General features: G+C 58.1%; 2 protein-coding genes across 3 annotated transcripts in view; one reads left to right on the forward strand and one right to left on the reverse strand.

Moving 5' to 3' along the window:
* The window catches only part of CYFIP2 (cytoplasmic FMR1 interacting protein 2), a 62,803-nt gene extending 40,849 nt beyond the window's left edge, over positions 1-21,954 (forward strand). For both annotated transcript variants that reach the window (XM_056112892.1, XM_056112893.1), the window contains 8 exons: positions 2,855-2,998; positions 4,923-5,013; positions 6,423-6,553; positions 14,535-14,607; positions 14,935-15,029; positions 19,604-19,842; positions 20,006-20,153; positions 21,684-21,954. In XM_056112892.1, the coding sequence (XP_055968867.1) occupies positions 2,855-2,998; positions 4,923-5,013; positions 6,423-6,553; positions 14,535-14,607; positions 14,935-15,029; positions 19,604-19,842; positions 20,006-20,153; positions 21,684-21,851 (1,089 nt within the window). In that variant the 3' untranslated portion in view covers positions 21,852-21,954. The remainder of the gene's footprint in view (positions 1-2,854; positions 2,999-4,922; positions 5,014-6,422; positions 6,554-14,534; positions 14,608-14,934; positions 15,030-19,603; positions 19,843-20,005; positions 20,154-21,683) is intronic.
* FNDC9 (fibronectin type III domain containing 9) overlaps positions 1-27,897 on the reverse strand; it is a 40,452-nt gene that overhangs the window by 4,773 nt on the left and 7,782 nt on the right.

The following is a 27,897-nucleotide window of genomic DNA, read 5'->3' on the forward strand; positions in this document are numbered from 1 at the left end:
AAGGTCCGAGGCAGCTGTGGTTCATCCCCCACCCGGAGCTGCCCCACCGGGAGGGGAGGGCCAGGCGGAGAGACCCCGGGGGGCCACCCCACACTAAAGCCTGTCACTTTCTTGTCTCTTCTCCGCCCACGCCCAGAAGGTGCCCCGGCTCCCTTACTCCCACCTTTTCTCCATAGGGCCCAGCCTGAGGCTAAGCCAGCAGGTCAGAGGGGTGCCCCATGGGGGTGTGTGTGCCCCCCTGCATGGTGTGCTCCCTCCTGCATGGGTGTGCGTGGGGCAGGGGGGCGGGGGGCGTGTGCGCTGACAGGCACTGGGATTGGCCCCCTTGAGCCCTCTCGTCCCCCTTGGGTCCTCGCTCTGCATCTGAACCGGCCCTGAAACCCCCCTGTGGGGTCAGTGTATGGACCCAGGTTTCCTGCCAGGCCGCTCCGGGCAGGGACCAACAACGGGGAGATGCAGGGTCTTGGGGAAGGTTGGGGGGGGGGGTGTCTCTTCCCACCTGGAAGTCCTGGTGGTGGCATCCCTGCGGCCACCAGGTGTGTTTCCAGAATCGGCAAAATGTGAATACCAGGGCCAGAGTGATAGCACAGCAGGGAGGGCGTTTGCCTGGCACACGGCAGACCCGGGTTCGATTCCTGGCACTGCCAGGAGTCATTCCTGAGTGCAGAGCCAGGAGTCAGCCCTGAGCATCGCCGGGTGTGACCCGAAAAGTGGACTGCCATGTGTCTTGGGTGCTGGCGAGAGCCTCAGGGCAGAGTCCGTGTGGGGTGGACGGTGCCCTGCTCTGTATCCAGAGCCTCCAGGCATGGAGCTGTGTCCTTCTCCCCGCCCAAGGGTCAGTCAGAGCCACAGGTGCGTGCAAGGCACAGGTGGACACTATCCCATCCCAGCTGTCCTGCTGGAGGCAGCTTTGCTGTCCCCTGGAAAAGTTGGGGCTGGGGGCCACGCTCGGGGCGTCTGGCATGTGGCACCCCGAGGGCTGTGCCGTCCCACTCGGACCCGGCACCAGAGCCTGGTCTGGGGTTCGGAGTTGAGACCAAGCGAAGAGAGAACTGGGGCTCGGGAGGGGTTGCTAAAAGGGAGAACAGGAGGGGCTGGAGCAGTAGTACAGCGGGGAGGGCATTTGTCTTGCACGCGGCCAACCCAAGTTCGATCCCTGGCATCCCATATGGTCTCCCCAGCACCATCAGGAGTAATTCCTGAGTGCAGAACCAGGAGGAACCCCTGTGCATTGTTGGGTGTGACCCAAAAAACAAAAAACAAAAAACAAAAAAAAAAAAACAATAAAGTGATGTATCCCCAAGGACTCTCAGGTGAAAAAATATAGAATAACCAAGAAGCTTAAAAAAAATGGGTGGGGGACGGGAACCGGGCATTCCCACTGCACCCAGATCTTGCTCATGGACCCTCTGAAAAGGGGGCACAGGGGCAGGGGCTCATCAGGGACCATGCCCCCACCACGAGCACTCGGACCCTCGAGGTCTCGTTATCCCCTCCCCCCATTCTTTGGGGGTCCCGGTTGTGCGTTCTGAGTGTCCCCATTACAACCAGGAGCTGTCAGCGTCATGTTCATAGCAAGTCACGCTGCACCTGTGGCCTGCGCTGGCCTGATGCCACCTTCCCTCCAGAGCTCTGGGGGGTGGGGGAACGGGCACCCCCAGGTCCCCAGAGGCGCCTCCTGGCACCTGTCATGTCCCAGGAGGGCTTTTTTGGTTTCGTTTCATTTTGTTTTGGCTTTTTGGGTCACACCCGGCGATTCTCAGGGGTTACTCCTGGCTCTGCACTCAGGAGTTACCCCTGGTGGTGCTCAGGGGACCATATGGGATGCTGGGGATCGAACCTGGGTTGGCCGTGTGCAAGGCAAACGCCCTCCCCACTGTGCTATCGCTCCAGCCCCCCAGGAGGGTTTTATGTTTATTTGGGGGGGGCACACCTGGCTCTGCTCAGGGCTCACTCCTGGCTCTGCGCTCAGGGCTCACTCCTGGTGGGACTCTGAGATCATAAAGGGGTAATAGGGGTCAACCCTGGGCTGGCTATGTGCAGGGCAAACATCTGACCGGCTGGACTATGACTTCCATCCCTGGGAGGGTTTTTTTTTTAATTCCCGAGTCACTGAGGGAGACTTTCTGCTAAAGGGATGCATGCGTGAGGTGGTCCAAGGCTCAGGAGGGGAAACGATGCTTGGAACTCAGGACCGGGGACCGAAGATATAGCTCAGTGGTCAGCCTCAAGGGGCTGCCTTGTATGCAATAATGGGGCACGGAATTTGATTTCCAGCACTGTGTCACCCCCCCAGCACTGAACCAGCCATTCCAGTGGGCTGCTGAGAATCACCAGGAGTGCCCCCCACTTCATGCAACCTTGAACATTGCAGGGAGAGACCCCCCCAAAAAATTGGAGGCTTGAAGTGAAGCTTTTCCGCTCACCTGAAGAGAGGAATCCGCCTCCTTAGCCTGAAGCTCCCAGATTCGGAGTCAGCCCCCCCAGACGTTAGAGACTCCCCCAGACCCTCAAGGCCGGCCTCCGTAAGCCCCCTCCCCCTTCCTTAGAGACACAGACAACACAGAGTTGGGGAAGAGAAGTAGGAAGAGCCTCAAAGCTGGCAGCGTCTGGGCCATACCCCTACCCCAGCCCCCCGATTTCCAGTTCTCGAACCCCCATCTGTCTCCCTGCCCCCCCACAGAGCCCTCTCCCTGACGAGAGGGCTGAGGACTGTGGCCAGGAAGGCGTCCCTGTTTGCAGGCGGTGGGGGGGTTCCCCCTCGGTGCCCTTTGCACCACGACCCCACTCGGGGCGACCCTCCTCCTCGCCGCACCTCCGGTGCCTTCACCGAGCCCCCCACTCTGTCTTCCAGCCCCTCAACATCGCCTACAGCCACATCTACAGCTCCTACCGGAACTTCGTGGGGCCCCCCCACTTCAAGACCATCTGCAGGCTCCTGGGGTACCAGGGCATCGCCGTGGTCATGGAGGAGCTGCTCAAGATCGTCAAGAGCCTGGTAAGGAAACAGCCCGGGGCACCCCGGGGGACCCACCTCTCACCCCCACCCACCCCCACCCCTCTGCACCTGCTCTGTTGCATTTCTGGGGGCCCCTCTGACCCCTCTGGCTTTGCAGCCCATTTTCCAATGCTGAACTCGGTGCTCTGGCCCTGAGCTCGAGGCCTGGGTGAGGGAGGGGTCAGTGCTGGGCTCCCAGGTCCAAGCGGGGGCAGAACCGGGTCCTGGTCATGTCTGTGCCGCCGTCCCTCTCCCCCCCACCCCCACCCCGGGGCCCATGGCAGACATTGGTCAGTGGTCCCCAATGTCTGCCAATCAGGCAGGCAGCTCTGACCAATCATGTCCATCACGGGTCCTTTGCATTCGTGTGCACACACACACACACACACACATCACCCTGACATATTTTTTCTTTTTGGGTCACACCCGGCGATGCTCAGGGGTTCCTCCTGGCTCTGCACTCAGGAGTTACTCCTGGCGGTGCATGGGGGACCCTAGGGGATGCTGGGGATCGAACCCAGGTCGATCACGTACAAGGCGAATGCCCTACACGCTGTGCTATCGCTCCAGCCCCATCATCATCATCATCATCATTTTGGTTTTGGGGTCACACCCGGTGATGCTCAGGGGTCACTCCTGGCTCTGCACTCAGGAATTACTTACTCCTGGTGGTGCCTGGGGGACCCTATGAGATGCTGGGGATCGAACTTGGGTTGGCCGCATGTAAGGCAAATGCCCTCCCTGCTGGACTGTCAATCCAGCCCCCCGACCCGCCCCCCCCCACACACACACACGAGCAAAGGTTCTTTATTTATTTATTTATTTATTTTTGGTCTTTTTGGGTCACACCCAGCGATGCTCAGGGGTTCCTCCTGGCTCTGCACTCAGGAATGACTCCTGGCGGTGCTCCTCGGGGGACCCTATGGGATGCTGGGAGTCAAACCCGGGTCGGCCGCATGCAAGGCAAATGCCCTCCCCGCTGTGCTATCGCTCCAGCCCCTCACCTTTGACATTTAAACAAAATTCCCCCGGAAATGTGCACCAGCAGGAGCCCCTTACTAAGACCCCACCCCCCACCCCGACCTGGCCATATGGAACCGAGGTAGGGGCCCCCGTGGACAGCTCCTTGTCCACAGGAGGAAGTGGTCACTGGCCAACCCTCTCTGGTGTCCCTGGTGGCCGGCCCCCGGCCTTGACCCCTTTTGCTTCTAGCTTGACTCCCAGCACACGCCAGCCCCAGGGTTGTAAGGAGCGGGAACCCCTTTCCTCTGAGAGGTCCCCGAGTGTCATTCTGCCCCTTGAAGCCTCAGGGCAGCTCAGGCTGCGGGAACCAACACCCCTTACGTGGGGGACACAGGTCTGCCACCCCAGGAGACGGGCCCGTGTGCTGCAGCTTTCTGGGGTGAACCCTCCCTCTGCCGGGCCTGTACCCAGCGCCTGGTGTCCTCAGGAGGCCGCGTCATCTCCCCAGACTTCCCTTCACCGTTTGGGGGCCACGCCAGCTGGTGTTCCAAGCATTCCTCCCAGCAGTGCTCAGGGGACCAGATTCGAACCCAGGGCGCTCCCATGCAAAGCCCACGCTCCAGCCAGTTGGGCCAAACCCCTGGTTCACGAGGGGCTTCTCGGAGGGACCCCAGCTCTTTCCAGAGAGCTCTGCCTGCTCACCCCTCGAGGCTCTGCCTCCAGAGAGCCTGCTGGTGGGGGCCAGAAAGGTAGCACAGTGGGTAGGGCACTTGCTGCCTTGAGTTCGGCTGAATCCCCGGCACGACCTTTAGTCTCCCCAGCCCACCCAGAGTGATCCCTGAGCACGCCTGGGTGTGGCGCCCGAACGAGACAAAACACAGAGAGCCAGCATGCTGACTGGGAGTGGGTGACACCCCCCCCCCCATTCACGCCGAGGCCTCACTCCCGCGCCCTCTCTCAGCTGCAGGGAACCATCCTCCAGTACGTAAAGACGCTCATCGAGGTCATGCCCAAGATCTGCCGCCTGCCCCGGCACGAATACGGATCCCCAGGTGGGTGGCCCGGACTGCAGGCCGTGGGGGGAGCGAGGCAGACTGGCTGCTGGTCCTGTGCTGGCCGGGAGGCCGGGCTCTGTCTGTCCAGGCAGCAGACAAGGGGCCAGGCGAGACAGGGACAGTCCCCGGGCAGGACAGAAAAGCAGAAACGGCCCTTCCCTTCCGCAGAGGAGCAGCCCTGGGCCGGCTGGACGTGGGCCTGGAGAGAGGGCAGCGGCGTGGGCAGAGGGCGCGCAGAGGCCCGTGAAGAACGGGCGCTGGTCGCTCATGCAGGGCGTCTGCTCTTGGAGGAGGTGGCATGGGAACAGGCTGGGCACCTGCTGTGGCCCTGGGGACACCCCCTGCCTTCGGGAATCCAGGCCACGTCCAGGGACACTGGGAGAGACACAGATACACACTGGGCATGGTATTCATGCAAGCATGCCTCTGTTGTGTGTGTGTGTGTGTGTGTGTGTGTGAGAGAGAGAGAGAGAGAGAGAGAGAGAGCTACCAGGCGGCCACGGTGTGTGTGGTGTGTGTATGTATGTGTGTGTGTGAGAGAAAGACACCAGGCCACAGTGTGTGTGTATGTGTGTGCATGCATTTGTGTGTGTGAGATATCAGGCCTAGGGGTGTGTGTGTGTGCATGTGTGTGTGTGAGATACCAGGCCTTGGGGTGTGTGTGTGTGTGTGTGTGTGTGTGTGTGCATGTGTGTGTGAGACACCAGGCCACGGGATGTGTGTGTGTGTGCATGTGTGTGTGTGAGACAACAGGCCATGGTGTGTGTGCACGCGCATGTGTGAGAGAGGCACCAGGCAACGGTGTGTGTATATGTGTGTGAGACACAGGCCATAGTGTTTGTGTGCATATGTGTGTGTACATGAGTGTGTATGACACTAGGCCACGGGGTGTGTGTGTGAGAGAGAGAGAGACACACACATAAGACCATGATGCACATGTGTGTGTGTGAGAAACACCAGGCCACGTGTGTGTATGTGTGTGTCTGAGGCGTGTATGTGTGTGCGACACCAGGCCACTGTGTGTGTGCATGTACACGTATCTGTGTATTAGTGACCAGGTCAGATGTGTGTGTGTGTGTGTGCGCACACTTGTGTGTATTAGAGACCAGGCTGTGGCATGTGTATCTGAGAGAGAGAGAGAGACGAGACCATGGCATTTGTGCATGTACACGTATGCGTATCTGTGAGATACCAGGCCACAGTGTGTGTGTGTGTGTGTGTGCGTGTGTGTGTGTGTGTGTGTGCGTGCTGTGATGGAGTGGGTGGCGCATGCATGTATATATGGGTGGGTGATGCTTTGCTGCTGCCCAGGCTGCAGCGCCCCCTGGAATCCTGGAAGCCGCCCCTCACGGGGGCCACGCCTGGGGTCCGTGCCTCGCTCCGTGCTGACCCATGTTCCCCCGCAGGGATCCTGGAGTTCTTCCACCACCAGCTGAAGGACATCATCGAGTACGCGGAGCTCAAGACCGACGTGTTCCAAAGCCTGCGGGAGGTGGGCAACGCCATCCTGTTCTGCCTGCTCATAGAGCAGGCCCTGGTGAGTCCCGGGCAGCAGGGGGCACCCACACAGAGACTCCTGTCTGCGGCCAAAGGCGGAGAGGGCAGGGTCTGCCCAAGGGACCCTGGGTCTGTGCAGGCTGGGCAGGAGCATCTGTGGTTCACTGTGTCGGGAGGGGACTGGCCCGGCCTGCAGGACGGCTCAGAGCCCGGAAACTAAGGGCGCTCGCGTGTATACAGAAGGTGCTACCTAACCGCTTGGTCGGCGCCGCTGTTCTGCCTGAGCCCGTCGTAACTCGGCGAGAGAGCCGGGACACAATGGGGCACAGGGATGCCGTGGATTTCACGGCGATGGGCCAAGGGATCACCGTAACTGTGCGCCTCTATCCCATTCCACAAAGGCCCCCGAGACTCAGGCCACATTGATACCCCAAAGCCACATTCCAGTGCTACAGACACTGGCACCAGAGGGACCAACAGCAGGCTGCACCATTCTACAGTTTATTTTGTAATTACTTCTTGTTTCATTTTTGGTAGGGCGTTTGCCTTGCACGTGGTCAACCTGGGTTCGATCCCCAGCATCCCATAAGGTCCCCCGAGCACCACCAGGAGTAATTCCTGAGTGAAGAGCCAGGAGTAACCCATGTGCATGGCCAGGTGTGACCCAAAAAGCAAAAAAAAAAAAAAAAAAAAAAAAGTAACACTGTAAGATACAGTTACAAAGCTTTCCTGATCAGGTTTCAGTCACACGATGTTCCAACAACCATCCCTCCACCTATGTAGGATTCCCACCACCAATGTCCCTGTATCCCATCTGCCACCAACCCCCAGCCTGCCTCTCTTTCTCTCTCTCTCTCTCTCGCTCGCTTTTGGGTGGTACTCAGGAATTACTCCTGGCGGTGCTTGGGGAACCCTATGGGATACTGAGGATCGAACTCGGGTTGGCCACATGCAAGGCAAATGCCCTACCGGCTGTACTATGGCTCTAGCTCCTCTCTCTCTCTGTCTTCTCTCTCTCTGCCTCTCTGTCTCTGTCTCTGCCTCTCTCTCTCCCCACCGCGTCTCTCCTTTTGGGCCTCATGGTTTGCAATACAGATACTGAGAGGCTATCACGTTGTCCCATAGTTTAGAAGTTCCACAGTTTAAACGTGTCCTGGTGAAGCACAGGAGAACAGGACGTGCTTACAACCACCCCGTGGACAGGGGTCTCCCGGTGAAGCTCAGGGTTGGCGTCCACAGCGCCTGTTGTTTATCACAGAGCCGGGGGTGGGCACAGAGAAGTCAACCCCCAGGCCCCCACCCTGCCCCCCAATGCCTGCCAACTTGTAGCCCTTAGCTGGCCCAGCAGCGGGTGGGGTTGAACTAATTTAACTGTGCCCTTATGAGCTGGCACAGCCTAGAACTCTGCCGGGGTGCTGCCGCCGCCCTTCACGGTGCCGTGATGAAAAATCCAACAGCTCCAGATGGGCGCGTGGGGACCCAGGACACATGCATGAGCGCCCAGTGTGTGTCCCTCATTGCCATAGTAGGAGCGAGTGTGGGGTGGGCGCTCTGCTGTGAGTGGGAGAGGGGGAGGGGCGTCCCGTCCACCCATGGGTCCTGCGACCACGCTCCACCCACGCATCCTGAGCTGCTCCAGTCACCCTAGACCCCCAAATGCCATAAGCCGGTTGGGCGAGGAAGGAGGGAGGAGGGATGATTGAAGACCCCGCCCAGGGTCCAGTGTCCAAGCTTACCCCCACATGCCCCCTTGGGCAACTTGCCAGCTTCGGGGGTGGGGTGTGGGGTGTAGGGTCACGCCCCGCTCTGCCAGGTCAGTCCCTGCTCTGTTCCCAGTGTGCCCAGCCCCGAGCTGGCAGGGAAGGGAGCCTGAGGTGACGCTGGTGGGATGCTGGCCTCAGGGGGCCCCTTCTGCACCCCCCAGGTGGGGTTTGTGTGAAAGGTGAATAGGGACCCCCATGGGGCGTTAATCGACATGCCGTGGGGGCGGGGGGGGGGACCCCAAGGCAGCTTGTGTGGCTGATGCAGGTGGGCGGTGCCCAGGGGACAGAACTGTGTCCTGAAGTCACAGGGGGGGCCTGGGGTAGGGATGGGGTGGGGTGAGGAGGCAGAGGAACAGGATGGCAGGGGCGGGGCATGGCCGCGGGGGGGGCCCAGGTGGGGTCATGGACACGGGGCCCAGATGCAACGAGGACATGTCGGAACCTGGACACTGAGGGGGGCTTGAGGCTGGGGACCCCCAGGAGTGCCGGGGACTGACCCTGCCTCAACGCCGTGCCTTCCCCGCTGGGCAGCCCATGGGCTATGGGGAGAAACTATCGGAAGCAGCTGTAGGTGGTGGAGGGGAGGGATGGGGGTGGCGGCAGCGGACTCAGACGGGGTGGGGGTTGTTCCTGCGTCTGATTGTGGCTGCTCCCTGCCCCCCCACTTCCCGAGCGTCACGAGGCTCTGCGCCCGGCCCGGCTGGGGGAATGGCCCTGGAGAAGCTGCGTGTCCCTCTTTATGGAAACAGGTTCTGCCCAGCTCCCTGCCTGGGGTTGCCATGGCAACCGAGCCCTGTCCGGCACAGGGACCAGCTCCCCTGAGCCTCAGAAATGAAGGGGGTGGGGCTCGCTTCCTTCACCTCTGTGTGCCTGAGCAGTGCACACACACACACACACACACACCATGCAGACCCCCCAGAGATGGCCCGTGAATGGGCTATGTTTCCTCAGGTACCCCCCCTCCACTGCTGCAGGTCTCTTTGCGTCACTGGACATGGGGACGCTTAGTTCCATTGGCCTTCAGCAGAGAAGGCTCAACCCCCTTTTATGGGGGTGGGGGATGGGGGGCACACCCAATGATGTTCAGGGCTGACTCTTGGCTCTGTGCTCAGGGATCACTCCGGGGGAAGGGGGGGCGCAGCTCGAGGGACCCTGTGGGGGGTGCCAGGGATTGAACTCAAATCAGCTGTGTGTGAGGGAAGCGCCCTCCACCCCCCACCCCTGCCTTCTATTTCTCACTGAGGACCTGGGGTGCCAGAGTTGGGGGGTGGTGGGACATGCTGGTTGGGGGGGAGGGCAGAAGAGGGGGAAGAAGCGCGGATTGAGGCCCTGGGGTGCAGGGGAGACGCAGAGCCAGGATCGGAGCTCCTTAAAAGGGAGCTTTCTACTCACTCCAGACAGAGCCCTTGAGCTTTGCTTTTCTTTCTTTCTTTATTTCTTTCTTCCTTCTTTCTTTCTTTCTTTCTTTCTTTCTTTCCTTTTCTTTCTTTTTGTGCCCTTTCTGGGGGAAATCACACCTAGAAGTGATCCAGGATCATTCCTGGCAGTGCTCGGGGCACCCTACGGGACGCCGGGGATTGAACCCAGGCCGGCCACGTGCAAGGCCAGCCCCCTCCCCACTTTATCACATTATCGCCTTAGCCCCAAGAACAGAAATAATAAAGATGCTTCCTGCTGTCCGTAGGCACCACTGAAAGAGCTTTCGTTTCTGAGTTCGGGGTCAGAGGGCCCCAAGGAGGGAGTCTGTTCTGAGCCTCGGTAGCTAACGGGGGGGGGGGGGTGGGGAAGGTAGGTCAGCAGGAGGAAGGTGGACAAGATTGGCAGGTGGGACCCAGGTGTGCCCAGGAGGAAACCCAGCGCACTGCCACCTTCGTGGGTGAAAGTGGCCAGCAGGGGGCGCTAAGAGTCCACACAACCACCTCCCGGCCCCATCCCTCCCTGCAACAACCAACTCTAATCCCGCCAAGGACAGGACAGAGGGGGTCTGGGGGGTCAAGGGCACCAAGGGGGAAAAGGTCCTATCTGAAAGGAGGCCCTGGGGACTTGCCAGTCAGATGGCAGGGGAGCTGGGCTGGGAGCTGGGAGGCGGCCAGAGACGCTCAGCTGCAGCTGGGGAGGGCACCCCACCAGGTTAGGGGGGACTTTGCGGGCTGCAGGCCAGGAGCAAGGGCGAGGGGGTGGGGGAGTCTGAGAGCCACAGGAAGGGAGGCAGCCGGGAGGTCAGGTGCCCCGCTGGAAGCCAATTGGGGGGGAGCCTGACTCAGGCTTTTGTGGGTGTCCCCGTGGGGCCTGTTTCTCTGCTCTCGGATGCAAACACACTTCACCAAAGACATGTTGCAGGGATGGGGCAGGGGCGGGGCCCCCCACACCTCCCTCCTGCTTCTTCTCTGAGGACACAAAGTGGGGACCACACCCTGTCCCCCTCCCCCATAAGGACCATGGTCTTGGAGTTTGCAGGCTGGGCATGTGGGGGGAAAGACATGATATATATATATATATATATATCACTGTTCTCCCGTTCATCGATTTGCTCGAGTGGGCACCAGTAATGTCTCCACTGTGAGACCTGTTTTTGGCATATCGAATACGCCACGGGGAGCTTGCCAGGCTTTGCTGTACAGGCAAGATACCCTTGGTAGCTTTCTGGGCTCTCCAAGAGGGGTGGAGGATTCGAACCCGGATCGACCAGGTTGGTCGCGTGCAAGGCAGACGCCCTACCTGCTGTGCTATCGCTCCGGCCCATATATAAATATATATATATATATATATTTTTAATGAATCACCATGAGATACAGTTACAGACTTACAAACTTTTGTGATTATGTTTCAGTCATACACGTGCCCATTCTCCACCACCAATGTTCCCAGTATCCCTCCCCCCCCCCACCCTTTGGCAAGGCATTCCCTTTCGTTCTCTCTCTCTCTCTCTCCCCCTCTCTCCCCCCCCCCTTTTGGGTGTTGTGGTTTGCAATGCAGGTACTAAATGGCCATCACGTTTGGTTCTTTATCTGCTTTCAGCACGCATCTCCCATCCTGAGCGAGCCGCCAAGCATCATTCACTTAGTGGTCCCTTTTCTAACCCAACTAGAAAGGCACGCTCTTGTCACTCACTCCCAGGGTGGGAGAATCGCATGCTGGGGAATGGGGCGGGGGTTGGCGTCCCCACCCCTAGATCAGGCTTTGCAAACAAAACAGCATCTGCCCTGCTAGGGACCCTTCTCAGGGAATGGCAGAGGCCCCTCGGTATACCCGTGGAGGGTGGATCGTGCACTGGCTCTTTCTGCCCCTGACCCAGAGCCCAGACTTCCTCCTGAGTCTATGAGCACCTTCCTCTACTCCATGGACATCCCTGACACCAGCGGAGGGGCCTTCATGCTACCTCCAGGGAACTGCTTCTCCTCTGGGTGTCCAGCTTCTCCTCTGCCCTGGGGCCTTTGCACAGGAGTGCTCCCCACCTCCGCCTGCCAAACTGGCGGCCTGAGCTCCTGCAGTCTCCACTCAGATCCCTCTGGTTCGGCAGGATTACATCCTCACATCCCCCCCCCCCCCCCCCCCGCACACACACAGCTTTCTCCACGCCCAGCAAGGCCCGGGTGCCTCTGGCACTGATTGCATCAGTCCTTCAAGTGACCCTCCTGATTCCTGGCCACCGCTCGGATCAACACCGAGGAGAATGTACATTCCAGGTCAGCGCCGGGTCTCATTGCTCAACAACCCCCTGTCCCGCCCCCGTGGGGAGCTGCTGGGCCCCCCTGTGCACAGGACCTATTTATAGGATGAGTGCTGGCCGCTGCGGCCACAAACCTCAGGCAGGGTCATGCGGAATCCAGGAATCCAGGTCACGGCTCTGTCGGACTGGGGGAGGGGGTGCGGGCAGGGAGGGTAGAACCACGCGCACGGGGCAGACGCCGGCTGGAATGTGGCTGCTCGGGCACCTGGGTTTCTGGGGGGCCCCCAGCAGGTGCCCACCCACACTCGCGGAGCCTGAGTCTGCTCGGACCCCAGCCCCGGCAGAGAGAGGAACGGAGATGCCCCACCAGCAGGGGGCAGTTTCTCCATTCTACTTTTCTGGGGTTTGTTTTGGTTTGGGGGCCACACTGGGCGATGCTCAGGGCCAACTCCTGGCTCTGCATTCAGGGATCACTCCTGGCGGTGCTCGGGGATCGAACCTGGGTCGGCCGCATGCAAGGGAAATGCCCCACCTGCTATACTAGTGCTCCGGCTCCCATCCTTGGTTCTGAAATCCAGTGGCCATGACGGCAGGTCCAGACCCTCCAGGCCTGCCCACCCCCAGGAGTCTCCTTCCAATTGTTGGGTTGCTTTTCTGACTTATTCTCAGGGATTTGCTGCCTCAGGACGCTCCCCCTCCCTCCCTCTTTCTCTCCTCCTCTCCCTCCCTCCTTCTCTCCCCCTCTCCCTCCCTCCTCTCTCTTCCTCTCTCCTTCCTCCCTCCCTTTCTCTCTCCTTTCCTCTCTCTCTCCTCTCCCCCTCTTCCTCTCCCTCTCTCTCTCTCTCTCTCTCTCTCTCTCTCTCTCTCTCTCTCTCTCTCTCTCTCTCTCCCCTTCCTTCGTGGTGGTGTCTGGGATGGAGAAAACCCAGCAAACATTTATACAGAATCACCCCGGGACCCCAGGTGAGTGGATCTGGGCCCCTGGGCCACTGACTCGAGTTCACAGGCCTCACATGCAACCAAGTACCAGCAGGGACCCCCATGCCCATCCCCACGCCCTTCTTCCTCACTTCTGACTCCTCTCTTAGGCTCTTGAGCACTTCTCTCTGAGCTCATAATAAAAGTGTCTGACACGGTGCTGGAACCTTCTATGTCCAGTTAAACCCACCACCATCCAGGACAACCGTGGCTGGCTCTCAGCCTCACTTTTTACCATGAAATAAGTAGGCTCAGAGAGGTCAAGCAACCTGCCTAAATGACACAGCCAGGGGGCAGCAGGGCTGGGTCTTGCCCTCAGGTTTGGCCGGGTCCTGCACTCAAGTTCTTTTTTTTTTCTTTTTGGGTCACACCTGGCAATTCACAGGAGTTACTCCTGGCTCTGCACTCAGGAATTACTCCTGGCGGTGTTCAGGGACCCTATGGGATTCTGGGAATCGAACCTGGATTGACCACGTGCAAGGCAAACACCCTACCCGCTGTGCTATCGCTCCACCCCCCCCCCCGCCCCCCACCACACGCAAGTTCTTGGCAATGGATGTTTTTCCTGGTTGAAAATGAAATGAAAGCTTCCTCCCACCCTGCCCCCTGCCACCCAGGCCTTAAATCATTCATTCCAAAGATACGGGCACACTTACATCCAGTGCTTAGTACGGTAACAAGAGTGCAGACACAGCCCATATATCCAGCAATGGAAGAAACAAGATGGTGTGGGCCATGGAATAGTACACAGCTCTGAAAAATGAACCCATGCTGCTTGCTTGCCACACGGATGGAACCAGAGGGCACTGTGTTAAGCAGGATGAGTCAGAGGGAGGAGGGCAAAGGCCTGATGAGTGAGTGCACCTGTGTCATTACAGAGCACCAGGGCCCGGGAGCAGGCAGTGTAGACCCATGGTGAACCCTGGGCCTTAGCTGACTAACCTCAGATGGCCAAGAGGTAGGGGAGGAAGAAGTGGGGGTTAGAGGCGACATGAGGACAGTGCAGGAGATACTCGGGCACTGTGTTATGCCCTTTGCCCTGTTGGAACCAGGTGACCTAAATGCCGTGGTGGACATCACCATCTGGAGGCTGCTTTCCATACTCACAAACACTTTTTCAGTTATCAATAAGTTAATTTTCGACGCAATGGCAGGGTTTTTATTTTTTGGTCACACCCGTCGATGCATAGGGGTGACTCCTGGCTCTGCACTCAGGAATTACTCCTGGCAGTTCTTGGGAGACCATATGGGATGCTGGGAATCGAACCCAGGTTGGCCCGCGTGCAAGGCAAACACCCTACCTGCAGTGCTATCGCTCCAGCCCGGTTTTTTTTTTTTTGGTTTTTTAAAATATTTTTCAATTTGCCAAACCAATATGACAAACTTGATTCCATGTTTTGGTGGGACCGTCTGTCTAATGCAGTAACACTGGGTCAGCAGTGGCATGTGGCTGTGTCCACGTGTTAAGACCGTGTGTGTGTGTGTGTGTGTGTGTGTGTGTGTGTGTGTGTTTTGTTTTCCTTTTGTTGTTGTGCATTGTTTTGAGGGTGCACCCCCAAAATGACCGTGACACCCTCATCCCCCTTCTCTGCCCCTACCCCTGACTACAGTCCCAGGAGGAAGTGTGTGACTTGCTCCATGCAGCGCCGTTCCAGAACATTCTGCCCAGAGTGTACATCAAAGGTAAGAGTCCTGCGGAGCGGCGGCATGGACCTCCCCCCTCCCCCACCCCGTCCCATCACCCTGCCTAACCGTGCCTCACCCCTCTGCGCGGCGTGGCAGGAGGGAGCTGATGGCCATGCAGCGTGGTGGGTGCCGTGACAGGCAGGTACCACCCTTTCCTCATGGCGGGTCCCAGTTATACACCGCTCAGACCCGAGATAGAACAGGCGTACCATGTACTCTCTCGGGGTTAGGGACTCCAGTTTTGTGTGGGAGGTTGGGGGGGGTCCCACTCCCCCCCCACGGAATCTCACACTCCCTCCCGTCCCCCCGTCCCCCTCACTGCAGAGGGAGAGCGGCTGGAGGTGCGGATGAAGCGGCTGGAAGCCAAGTATGCCCCACTTCACCTGGTCCCCCTGATCGAGCGGCTGGGGACCCCCCAGGTAGGAGCGACTCCGAGCGCGTGTGGTGGGGAAACTGAGGCCCGGGAGTGGGGGTCTTTCTTGCGTGGATGTCCAGGAGTCTCTCTGGGCCCCGTGGTAGGGAGGCAGGGCTAGGAGCGAAAGCCCCTTGTGCTGGGAGCTGACTGTGTATAAATCCATGTTCCCGCTCAGGGGGAAACTAGTTTCACAGGCTCAGAAACCATTTCTGCAGCACAGTCGGTTCAAGCAAAGAAAATGGCAGGAAAACATCCAGGTGGCTTTCACTGGACCCAAATCCTTTTCTTGGTTGTTTGCTTGCTTGGTTTGAGTTTTTTTGTTTTGTTTTGTTTTTGTTTTGCTTTTTGGGTCACACTCGGCGATGCACAGGGGTTGCTCCTGGCTTTGCACGCAGGAATCACTCCTGGCAGTGCTCAGGGGACCACATGGGATGCTGGGAGTTGAACCCGGGTCGGCCGTGTACAAGGCAGATGCCCTACCCGCTGTGCTATTGCTCCAGCCCCCTTAGTTTGAGTTTTGAGGCCACACCTGGCGGTGGTGCCAGGGATTGAACCCAGTTCAGCCACATGCAAGGCAAACGTCCTACCTGCTGTTCTCTCTCTCTCTCTGCCCCCCCGCCCCCAACATTTGTATTTTTATTTTAACTTGTTTTGGTTTGAGGGGGCCACATCCAGTGGTGCTCAGGGCTGACTCCTAGCTCTGTGCTCAAGGATCACTCCTGGCGGGGCTCAGGAGATGCTGTGGAGTGCCGGGGATCGAACCCGGGTTGGCTGTATGCAAGGTCAGCGCCCTCCCTGCTGTGCTCTCACTCCGGCCCTGTCCTTGGCTTTTTAAACAAACGCTGCACAAAAAAACCTTGAGAAGTTGTTACAGGCCTCATTTGTCTGGGCAGCAGCCTCCTCCAGGGAGGAGTGGGCATTGAGGGAGTTCAGCAGTAGCAGTGACCCCGGGTCAGCCTGTGACCACAGACTGTCCGGGGCTAGCACTCGTGGCTCTGAGCCTGTGGACATAAAGCAGGGACCTGACGTCAGAAAGCACCGGTGCCACGGGGGTCCGGGAAGGATACAGCCCCCACCCCACCCCGGGCAAATGCCATCTCCCCTCTCAAACCAGTTTATTTTTGCTTTTTGGGTTACCCCTGTCAGTGCTCAGGGATTACTCCTGGTGATGCTCAGGAGACCCTATAGGATGTTGGGAATCGAACCCAGTTCGGCCGCGTGCCAGGCAAATGCCCCCCCGCCCCCCCCCCCCCCCCCCCCCCCCCCGCTGTACTATCGCTCCGGCCCCATCTCAAGACCGGTTTAAAGCCCCACAAGAGATCAGGGGAGACGGAATGCTGCCAGGAGTGATTCCTGAGTGCAGAGTCAGGAGTGAGCCTTGAGCATCGCACAAAAGCCAAAAAAAAAAAATCAGTGTGGGGTGAGGGATAGAGACAGACACCCAGAACTCACTACACCACGTCTACCTGTGGCCTGCAGTTCATTGTGACAGGCTGTGGCCAAAAGGCCCACAGGTGGCCAGGATTTGGGGGTCACGGCATCCTCAGGAACACACAGACAGGCACCCCCCCGCATCTCCTCCTGAACCTCACACGCAAAGCCAGAGGTGGGTAGCCGGGGGCAGGGGTGAGGTGCCAGGCGGCAGAGACGCGGCTTCCTCCTGGGCTTGTCAGGGGCTTGCAGAGGCGCTTTGCCCGCCAGAGATTTCCTTTTAGGGAGAAATCCCCCAAGCCGCGGCTCCATCCTCTCATCCCCAAAGAATCTGGCCTTTCGCACCCTGGCATCTGTTTCCACTCAGAGGACCGGGAATTCCATCCCCGCTCCGGCCGGCACCGTTTCCGCGGGCTCTGATAAAAGCCCACTCTGTCCATGCCGGGCGTTCGGCACACCAGGGCGGGAGGGGGGGCAAAGGCTACCCGGCCACAGGGGTCCCCAAGGGTTGGGGGGGTGGAGTAAGCTTAAGGGGTCTGCAGGACACGGGGCCCCAACACACGCATGGGGAGAGGGACACGGGGTCTCTGTTCCGAGGGTGCTGCCCACCTCATACCTGGGGCCAGCAGCGGGAGCCAGTCAGTGGGGTGGGCAAGAACTCCCTGGCAGTGGGCGTCGGACCTGGGGTCCCTGCCGCCCCCCCCCCCAAGCCTGACCCCACTTGACTTCTCAGCCTCAGTTTTCCTGGTTCTCAAAGAGGCCCAGAGGGGCTGGAATGATAGCACAGTGGGTAGGGCGTTTGTATTGCATGTGGCCAACCCAGGTTGGATCCCCGGCATCCCATATGGTCCCCTGAGCACCGCCAGGAGTGATTCCTGAGTGCAGAGTCAGGAGGAACCCCTGAGCATCGCTGGGTGTGACCCAAAAAGCAAAACATAAAATAAAATTCATGAAAATGTTTTTTTAAAAAATCAATAACTGAAGGGCCAGAGCAATAGTTCAGCAGGGAGGGTGTTTGCCTTGCACACGGCCAACTCAGGTTCGGTCCCTGGCATCCCACAGGGTCCCCCAAGCACCTCCAGGAGTGATCCCTGAGTGCAGAGCCACGAGTCACCCCTGAGCATCGCTGGGTGTGACCCAAAAAGAAAAAAAATTTTTAAAAAGGCCCAGAGCAGTGACTTCATTCTGCTGAGCTCAGACGCCTCTCGGGTTAGGAGGGTGGCAGGAGGCCACCCAGGATCTCTCAGGGAGCACTCCTGGGCCAGTGCTCAGGGAGCACTTACGGCTCTGAGCTCAAGGAGCACTCCTGGCTCTGTGCTCAGGAGTCACACCTGGCTTTGTGCTCAGGAGTCACACCTGGCCCTGTGCTCATTGGCGTCCCTCATGGACTCCTTGCGAGGGTGCTTGCTCTCAGCAGGTTTAAGCAGGGCTGACTCGCCCAAGGCCTCCCAGGAGAATGAGGTCTGGGAGACAGGACAGCAGGGAGGGCGTTTGCCTCGCAGGTAGCCGACCCGGGTTCGATCCCTGACACCCCATAGGGTCTCCTGAGCAGCGCCAGGAGTGATCCCTGAGCGCAGAGCCAGGAGTCAGCCCTAAGCAGCCCCCCAAAAACCAACAACATCATCAGCCAAGTCAGCCCTCCGAAGCCCCACCCCGATGGGGGTCCTTGCCCAAACCCTCCTGAGCCCTGTCCCTCTTGGGGGTCTTCTCCCAGACCCGCCCTGGAATCTGGCTTCCCAACTCTGCACATTTGCACATGGCTTCCAAGAGGCGCCCCCGGCCATCCTCACCCCCCTCTGCAGACTTGTACATCTTTGTTTTTGCTTTGGGGGCCACACCCAGTGGTGCTCAGGGGTCAACTCCTGGCGGGGCTCGGGGGACCCTATGGGGTGCCAGGGATCAAACCAGGGTCAGCCACGTGCAAGGTCATCGCTCTCCTCCCCACTGCCTGGTCGCTCTGTCTCTTTCCTTGCACTATCCTCGTCCACCCTGTCATCACAGGCCACTCCCCCAAAGGGGGACCCGGTGACATGGTTGGTTCCTGGAGATCCGTGGTCGGAACTCAGAGGGATTCTACAAAACCAGTGAAAAATAAGAGATTGTGTTTCTTTTCTTTTGGGGTCACACCCAGTGATGCTCAGGGGTTATCCCTGACTCTGCACTCAGGAATCACTCCTGGCGGTGCTCAGGGGACCCTAGGGGAATAGCCGGGGATCGAACCTGAGTCGGCCGCATGCAAGCAAACGCCTTCCCCGCTGGACTACTGCTCTGGCCCCTGGAGATTTTTTTCTAAGAGCCGCTCATAGTACAGGCAACAATTGGCAACATAGTACAGTACAACCACAACAATTGGCAACAATTGGCAACATAGTACAGTACAACCACAACAATTGGCAACAATTGGCAACATAGTACAGTACAACCACCTTGGCAACAATAAGCGGCAATCCCATGAGTCTCTGCGCCCCTCCGTCCCCACTGGAAGCAGCAGCCTCCAACCCTGACGAGCTCTGTCTGCCGTGGGGACCATGTGCCACTTCGCAAGATCTGCTGCAGGGACTGGAACAATAGCACAGCAGGGAGGGCATTTGCCTTGCAGGCAGCCAACCCAGGTTCAATCCCCGGCATCCCATAGTGTCCCCCGAGCACCGCCAGGGTTAATTCCTGGGTGCAGAGCCAGGAGGAACCCCTGAGCATTGCCAGGTGTGACCCAAAAAAGAAAAAAAATTGTGTACCCCCAAAAGCAGATCTCAGCTTTTGGGAGGTACACAGCCCTCTCTGATGCCTCGTCCTACATCTCTGGACCACGGTTCCCCACTCCCTGGCTGTAAGATTGGGTCTTCATGCTCCTTCTTCCAAAGGGAGAGGACAAGAATGTGGAAGGACCCCCCCTCCCGCCGACCCCCGCACCCACAGCTTGAACCTGGGGTGTTCCGGGTGTGTGTGAGCTGGGCGAGCCCCCAGTCAACCCCTTCCCGTGACTGAGACATCCCTGCTGGTACCATCTGGAAGGTGGTACCCGGATGTGGTACCCAGTGGGAGTGCCTTGAGTGTGTGTGTTTGTGTGTGTGCGTGTGTGTGTGTTGGGGGTGCAGCGGGGTCCCAGCCCCGCAGAATGGGGGGCTCACGTGTCCTCCTCCTCCACAGCAAATCGCCATCGCCCGCGAAGGGGACCTGCTGACCAAGGAGCGGCTGTGCTGCGGGCTGTCCATGTTCGAGGTCATCCTCACCCGCATCCGCAGCTACCTGCAGGACCCCATCTGGCGCGGCCCCCCGCCCACCAACGGCGTCATGCACGTGGACGAGTGCGTGGAGTTCCACCGGCTCTGGAGCGCCATGCAGTTCGTCTACTGCATCCCCGTGGGCACCAACGAGTTCACGGCCGAGTGAGTGGATGCCACGTCCCCCCTCCCCCACCCCCCACCCCCAACCGCGCCGACCACACTCCCGCCCCTCACCCTTGCCCTCTGCTCCCTGCCCACTGCCCTCCACCCTCACCCCTGCCCATTGTTCCCCTGTCCCTCACCCGGGCACTCCACCCTCCTCCAGGCAGTGCTTCGGGGACGGCCTGAACTGGGCCGGCTGCTCCATCATCGTGCTGCTGGGTCAGCAGCGGCGCTTCGACCTGTTCGACTTCTGCTACCACCTGCTGAAGGTGCAGCGGCAGGACGGCAAGGACGAGGTCATCAAGAACGTGGTGAGCACCTGCGGGCCAGCGGGTGGGGGAGGGTCGGGGAGGAGGGCTGGGGCGTGGGGGGGCATCAAGACATGGGTTCGGTACAGGGGTGGGGGGGATCCTTGAGAGTGAAGGTGGCAGAGGGTGGGTCTGCGCCGGGCTGGGGGTGCCCAGAATCCTGCCCACGAGGAAGGAGCCACTTGGGCTGAAAACGGAGGAGCAGCAGCCAGTGGTTGGGGGTGACTGGAAGACCTGAAGACTGGGCTGAGCCTGGAGCTGCAGAGATGAGGAGGAGGAAGAGGAGGGGGAGAAGGAGGGAGGAGGAAGAGGAGGGGGAGGAGGGAGGAGGAGGAAGAGGAAGGGGAGGAGGGAGGAGGAGGAAGAGGAGGGGGAGAAGGAGGGAGGAGGAAGAGGAGGGGGAGGAGGGAGGAGGAAGAGGAGGGGGAGAAGGAGGGAGGTGGAAGCGGAGGGGGAGGAGGGAGGAGGAAGTGGAGGGGAGGAGAAGAGAGAAGACATGGAAAAGGAGGAGGAGGAGGAGGCAGGGGGAAGAAGGAGGAAGAAGAGAATAAGGGAGGAGGAGGAGGAATGTTCTCACTTGATAAAAATCCTCTCAGGGGCCAGAGTGATAGCACAGCAGGGAGGGTGTTTGCCTTGCATGCGGCCAACCCGGGTTCAATCTCCGGCATCCCATAGGGTCCCCTGAGCACCGCCAGGAGTGATTCCTGAGTGCAGAGCCAGGAGGAACCCCTGAGCATTGTCCCGGCGGCGTGACCCAAAACAAACAAACGTCCTTAGATCTGGGAGAGTTCTTTCCAGGCTCACAGATTCATTCTTAAATGTCTTCACACCAGCACCATGCCGGTTGAATTACTGTAGTTTTGGAGTTGGTTTATTTTTACTTAGTTTGGGGATTACATCCAGCGATGGTCAGGGGTTATTACTCCTGGTGGTGCTCGGTGGTCCCCAGGAATGCCATGGGTCATGGGTGAGAGAAGTGCCCTACCCACTGGACCATCCCACCAGTAGGCTGTTGCAGCTTTTGAGATGCACAATTTTTTTTTTTATTTTTTGGGTCACACGCAGAGATGCTCAGGGCTTCCACTCAGGGATAACTCCTGGTGGTGCATGAGAGCCCCTGTGGGATGCTGGGAATCGATCCTGGGTCAGCCATATGCCAGGCAAACGCCCTCCCTGCTGTGATATCACTTCAGCCCCAACAAAAAATATTTTACAGGGCTGAAGCGATAGCAGAATGGGTAGGGCGTTTGCCTGGCACGCGGCCGACCTGGGTTCGATTCCCAGCATCCCATAGGGTCCCCTGAGCACCGCCAGGGGTAATTCCTGAGTGCAGAGCCAGGAGGAACCCCTGTGCATTTCCGGGTGTGACTCAAAAAGAAAAAAAAATTTTTTACAACATTCAACCATCCATCTCTGGGAAACGGGAACTGACTTCCCACGAGTTTCCCCAAAGCCCCCACCCCACTCCTGCACAAGCCTTGCTCTGACCACGCCCCTAACCCACCCCCCACCTCTGTCGCGGCCCCTCCACAGCCCCTGAAGAAGATGGCCGATCGCATCCGCAAGTACCAGATCCTGAACAACGAGGTCTTCGCCATCCTGAACAAGTACATGAAGTCGGTGGAGACGGACAGCTCCACCGTGGAGCACGTGCGCTGCTTCCAGCCGCCCATCCACCAGTCCCTGGCCACCACCTGCTAGCCGGACCCCCGCCCACCCCATCCCAGTGACGCCCCGTGGACGCCCCCACCACCCCCACTGGACATGGAGGGAGGACAAGGAAGAGACTGGAGGGCTGTGGGCAGCCTGCACCGGGGTCCAGCGCACCTGGCGAGGGGGGTGGGGTGGGGAAAGGGGGGGCTGGAGACGCACCGGAAGCTCCCGGGCATGACGTGTCCACTGCCCCCAGGCCCGGGACGGCCTGTGCCCCTCCCTCCCCACACACCATCTCCCGGTGTGTCCATAGTGTCAGTGAGAAACAAGAGAATGAGCGGGCCAGAGCAATAGCACAGCGGGGAGGGCGTTTGCCTTGCACGTGGCTGACCCGGGTTCGATCCCCGGCATCCCAGAGGGTCCCCCGAGCACTGCCAGGAGTAACTCCTGAGTGCAGAGCCAGGAGGAACCCCTGAGCATGGCCAGGTGTGACCCAAAAAGCAAAAAAAGGAAAAAAAACAGAAATAAGAGAACGAGCGATGACATGGGGCCGTGTGTGCTTTTCTTGGGCTCCTTCCCCCCTCCTCGTCCATGCTGAGTCCCCTCCCCAGCATTCTGTTCCCTTCCTCCCACCCCCCCCAGCCCCGACCTTCTCCCTCAATCTGGCAGGTGCCTTGGGGGGGGTCTTCCAGGGCTGAAGTCTCAGAGGCAGAGAGAAGCTGGAGCCCCCAGATGGATACGCCTCCGTCCACTGGCTTCCCACCCTCTCCACACCCCCGCCCCTAAAGAACACAGTTCCTGGGGTGCCCATCACCACGGAAGGCGGAGTTAGAGATGCTGAGCTTCAGGACCCACGCCCCACTTCCCCATCCCCCACTCCCCCACCCCCATCCCAACCCCCATCTCAGGGCCCCCCTAGAGAGCTCAGAAATGCCCTCCCTCCCCCTCCTCCAGGGGTGGAGTCAATCAGGATGGAATCTTCCAGCTGCCTGGTCCAGAACAGAACCACGTCAGGGAAACCCGCTGGGGGCTCCCACATCCTCACACATCCAGGAGTGATGCTGGGATGCCAAGACGAGGCCCACTTCTGTGTGGGTGCCTCAGGGCAGAGGAAACAGAACCGGCACAGAACCCAGCAGACATAAGAGAATTCCATCGGGGCCAGGTGGGTGAGGGTATAAATAGCGGAGCACTTGACAGCGAACGCTGGCGGGCATAAGGCCACCTTTTTAACCCCCCCAAAACAAGGAAGTCCTGTTTTAGTGAATCAGGACTTTTTTTTGTCGTAGAAGCAGAGAGAAGATTCTTGGGGCGTTGTCTCTGTCAAATCCCGAGGTTGGGGGCGCACTTGCTTCCACTTCCAGAACCAACATTTCTTATAGAATCTCTCAGGCAGAGTGGGGACACCAGGGCAAGAAGGAGACCCTTTGGGAAGCAGCTGTCTCGCTGCGGAGCCCCTATTCTTCCAGGGCGGCTGAGACCCTAGTGGGGGATCTTGAGGGAGCCAGGGCACATTGGCGCTTCACCCTAGGTGCTTAAGAGGGGTAGCAGGACCATCACGAACTCCACTCTGATGGGTGGGTGGGTGGGTGGATGGCAGATGGGTGGAAGGGTGGACTGGTGGATGGATGGGTGGGTGGGTGTAGGTTAGACGGATGGGTAAGTGTAAATGATGGGTGGATGGATGGATGAATGGATAGATGAATGGATAAATGGGTCAGTGGGTGATGGATGGTGGATGGATGGATGAATGGGTCAGTGGATGGATGGGTGGGTGGATGGATGAATGGATGGATGAATGGATAAACAGGTAAATGGGTCAGTTGGTGATGGATGGTGGATGGACGGATGAATGGGTCGGTGGGTGGATGGATGGTGGATGGATGGATAAAATGGATCAGTGGGTGGATGGGTGGATGGAGGGTGGATGGGTAGGTGGGTGGGTGGATGGATAAATGAGGGTAGTGGATAGTGGAAGGATGGATGGTAAGTGGGTCAGTGTGGGGGGCTGGATAGATGGTGGATAGGTAGAAAGAAGGATGGATGAACGAGTGGATGGATGATAGGTGCAAGGAAGGATGCCTCAGATGGCTGGAGTCTGGTGTGCCAAGAGCAAAGCCATATCCCCAAAAGTGGTTTGTGACATACTTGCCCCCGGGGAGGGGGTGGGGCTGGAGGAATCTGGAGGGGGCGGTGCCAGTTGCCCCGCGGCTCAGGGAAGCCATCCACCTTTCCACAAAGCAGCTGACTCATTTTGTGTGCCGGGCAGCCCCCTGCTGCGTAGGTGGCCACACCGCCAGCCCTGGGCTTTGAGCTCCCTCTGAGCCTCCCAAAAAATGTGTTAGGAATGTGGGCCAGGGTGGGGGCGGGCCACTCCCGCACCACTTCCTGTTGTGACGTCACCAAGGCCAGGAGTGGGGGGTGTGGACCGTGTGGTCCAAGGATAGGCCAGAATGGGCCTCAGTTTCCACACAGAGTGCTAAGCCCCCATCTTCAGCGTCCCCTCGAGGACCAAGTCTGAGGGTTCACTCCCCAACCTGGGTCTTGCTTCGTGGAAACGGATCCCATCTGATTTCCCTTCCACCCCCCTCTGCCTTGTCACCCTAATTTGATGCCTTGGGGAGCGGCCCTTCATCTTCCAGAGACTCAATCGAAGCATCTCCCTCAGCAGTGCATTGGGCAGGGGGCTTCACCCCCTCAATTCTCTCGCAGCATTTACCTGTGAACCCCAAACAGGACCAACCACTGCCCTACCCCTGTTGATGCGTGTGAATGCACGTATGGGAGTGTGTGTGTGTGTGTGTGTGTGTGCATGCGTGTTAAAACCAGGAAAAACAAAACAAAACAAAATTCTTAGATTTAAAAAAGTTTCAAAAATAACTTCCTGTTTCCGAAGTGGTCCTATTTGTATTCAGAGTTGTTGGGGGTTTTTTGTACAAGGGGTTCACATTTCTGGTGACTTCGACGTAAGCTTGTGATCCAATCATGATGTTCCATCCGGGCCCCACAGCTGAAGAGGTTATTTTGCGTCGCTTCGTTCCGGGGGTGGGGGAGGCTGTGTTGAGTTGCTAAACTCCCATCTCCATTAAAACAAATTCCAAACCAGTGGCCTCGGGTCTTCTCTCTGTCTTTGGTCCTGTTGCGATGCCAAGGAAGTGGGGGTCATGGGGTCCGAGTGACAGCACAGTGGGGAGGGCAGTAGCCTTGCACATGAGCAACTTGGGTTCAATCCCCGGCATCTCATAGGGTTCCCCAAGCACTGCCAGGCTCGATCCCTGAGTGCAGAGCCAGCAGTGAGCCTGGAGCATCGCCGAATGTGGCCCAAAGGGAAAACAAAAACAAAAACTCTGCTGAACAAGGTATCTGCTAAGGAGATAGAGAGGGCGGGAGTGATAGTCCAGTGGGTGAGGCATTTGCCTTGCACGCGGCAGACCTGGGTTCAATTCCCAGCATCCCATAGGGTCCCCTGAGCACCGCCAGGAGTAATTCCTGGGTGCAGAGCCAGGAGTAATTCCTGTGCATTGCCAGGTGTGACCCAAAAAGTGAAAAGGGGGGGCCGACTCAGAGGCTGTGAGAACCCCTAAGTTACATACTGATTTAAGGCATGACTCCCCCCACTCCCCGTTATAGAAGAGCCCCAAAGAGTGAGTTTGGAGAGGGCAGGGTGCCTGCCCTGTGTTTGGCTGACCTCCCAGTCTGATCCCTGATACCACATATGGGCCCCTGAGCACCACTCTGAGTGGCCCTGAGCCCCTGAGCACAGAGCCAGGAGTCAGTCCTGAGCACATCTGGATACAACCCAAACATCCTTGCCGCCAAGGCGGGCGGATGTGTAAAATGCAACTGATGTGGGGAAATGGAAATATTTAGTAGTGTTTGGGGGTAGCACATAGAATACATGGTTTGTTTCTCAGGACAAGGAATGCTTTAAAAATCTGGGGGGAGGGAGGTGGCAAGATAGCACAGCAGGTAGGGCACTTGCCTTGCATGCAGCCGACTTGGGTTCAGTCCCTGGCATCCCATATGGCACCCTGAGCAACACCAGGAGTGATCCTGAGCACAGAAGAGTAATCACTGAGTATGTTGACATGTTGCCCCAAAACCAAATTAAAAAACAACAAACAAAAAAGGTCTTCCTGGGATGGGTGCAAAAGCTCAATGGGCTAAGAACAGGGTTCCCATTCAAACGCCCCTGCTTCGATCCCTAGGGACACCTTCCCCACCACAGCACCCCTGGGAGTGGTACCTGAGAACCAAGCTGGGAGTCGCCCACAGCATCACGGGGTGTGAACCCCCCCCCAAACAAAGACAAGCAGAAGTCTTCCTGACCACTCCCTTATCAGAATGAAATTTTTTCAGATTCATAGCTGAGTGCCGGTGACTCAAGGATAAAGTTGCTTGGTTCAACATAGCTGGGAAAGTGTGATTTATATGAAAATAAATCTCAATTTTAGGGCCGGGATGTGGGGGAGGGGGTGTGGTCAAAGGGTTGACCACAGGTTTTACACGCAAAAGCCCAGGGTTCAAGTCTGGGCACCATATGGTGCCCCAAGCACCAGCAAAGTAAACAAACACCAGTCATAGAAAGCAAATCACAAATGTCTGCATTCACACACACGCACATGTATGCATGCATGCACACACATATGCACACACACGCATGCACGCACATGCATGTGCACACATACATGTGACACATACATGCACACACGTGTACACACGCACGTGTGTGCGTCCATGCACACACGAATGCACATGCACACATATACACATGCACACATACATGCACACACATGTACACATGTACAAGTATGCATACATGCACACATACATACATGTGCACACATACACGCACATACATGTACACATGCACATGTATACACATGCACACACAAGCACACATACACATACATGCACATACATGTATACCTACACGTGTGCACACATACACCTGTGTATACGCACACACATACACAACACACAGACATGCACATACACATGAGTACAACATGCATATACATTCATACATGCACACACATATAGAGAACGTGCGCACACTCATACACACACGCACCATGCAATACACACACGCAAGCTAAGGGGAGGTTGTTTTCAATGTGGCCTCTGAACATCTTGTCCACCTCAAGGACAGACAACAGCACTTGGTCCATACAGCAGGGGAGGCAGAACTGATCGTGCGAACATCAAACACAGTAACAGTGGCAAGACAACAGCCAGAGGGACCGGCCCGATAGCACAGCGGGGCAGGTGCTTGCTTGGGATGCGGTCAGCCTGGGTTCCATCCTCGGCATCCCATAGGGTCCCTGAGCACTGCCAGGAATGATCCTGTGGACTGACGGCCAGTGTGGTCCCCCCAAAAAACAACAGCAAGATAAATGAAAAATCGTGTGCGTGTGTGTGTGTGTGTGTGTGTGTGTGTGTGTCCACCCAAGCATCACTGACCCCACAGACAGAATCAGGCTCCAAGACATCTTCCCCAGTTGGAACTGCCAACACCCCCCACCCCAGGGGAATCAATTCACATCTGACTCGCTGGGCTCAAGACCCAATTTGGAATGCTCTGCCACAGAGGCAGGGTGGGATGCAGGAGATGGGGGGTGGGAGAGATCCTGGGATCAGTGGTGGTGGAGAATGGGCACTGGTGGAGGGATGGGTGTTCTATCATTGTATAACTGAAACCCAAGCACAAAAATTTGTAAGTCTACAACTGTACCTCATGGTGTTTCACTAATAAAAATTAGAAAGACAAAAAAGACCCAATTTGGACCGTGCACTTGTGTATGTGGTTCTCTGGGGGTCCCCTAGAGAGAATAAAGTCGGGAGGGGGCGGGGAGGAGGAGTGCGGGAGCCCTGCCCCACCGTGCCCCGCCCCCTCCCCACATCTGCTTCCACTTCCCGGGATCCTGATTCCCGCCTCTCCCCGTCTTTCCCAGACACAGCTCTGGCCGGCTTCCGGGGAATGGGGAACGAGGCGGGTTTCCCTGGGAAAAAATGCTGTGAGCTGTGAGCAGGGCTAAAAATAGGCAACCCCCACAACTCCACCTTCCCGGGTCACAATGGAACCCAGATTTCT

The sequence above is a fragment of the Sorex fumeus genome, unplaced genomic scaffold (assembly GCF_029834395.1).
Source record: "Sorex fumeus unplaced genomic scaffold, SorFum_2.1 ptg000019l, whole genome shotgun sequence".
Taxonomy (NCBI): Eukaryota; Metazoa; Chordata; class Mammalia; order Eulipotyphla; family Soricidae; genus Sorex; species Sorex fumeus.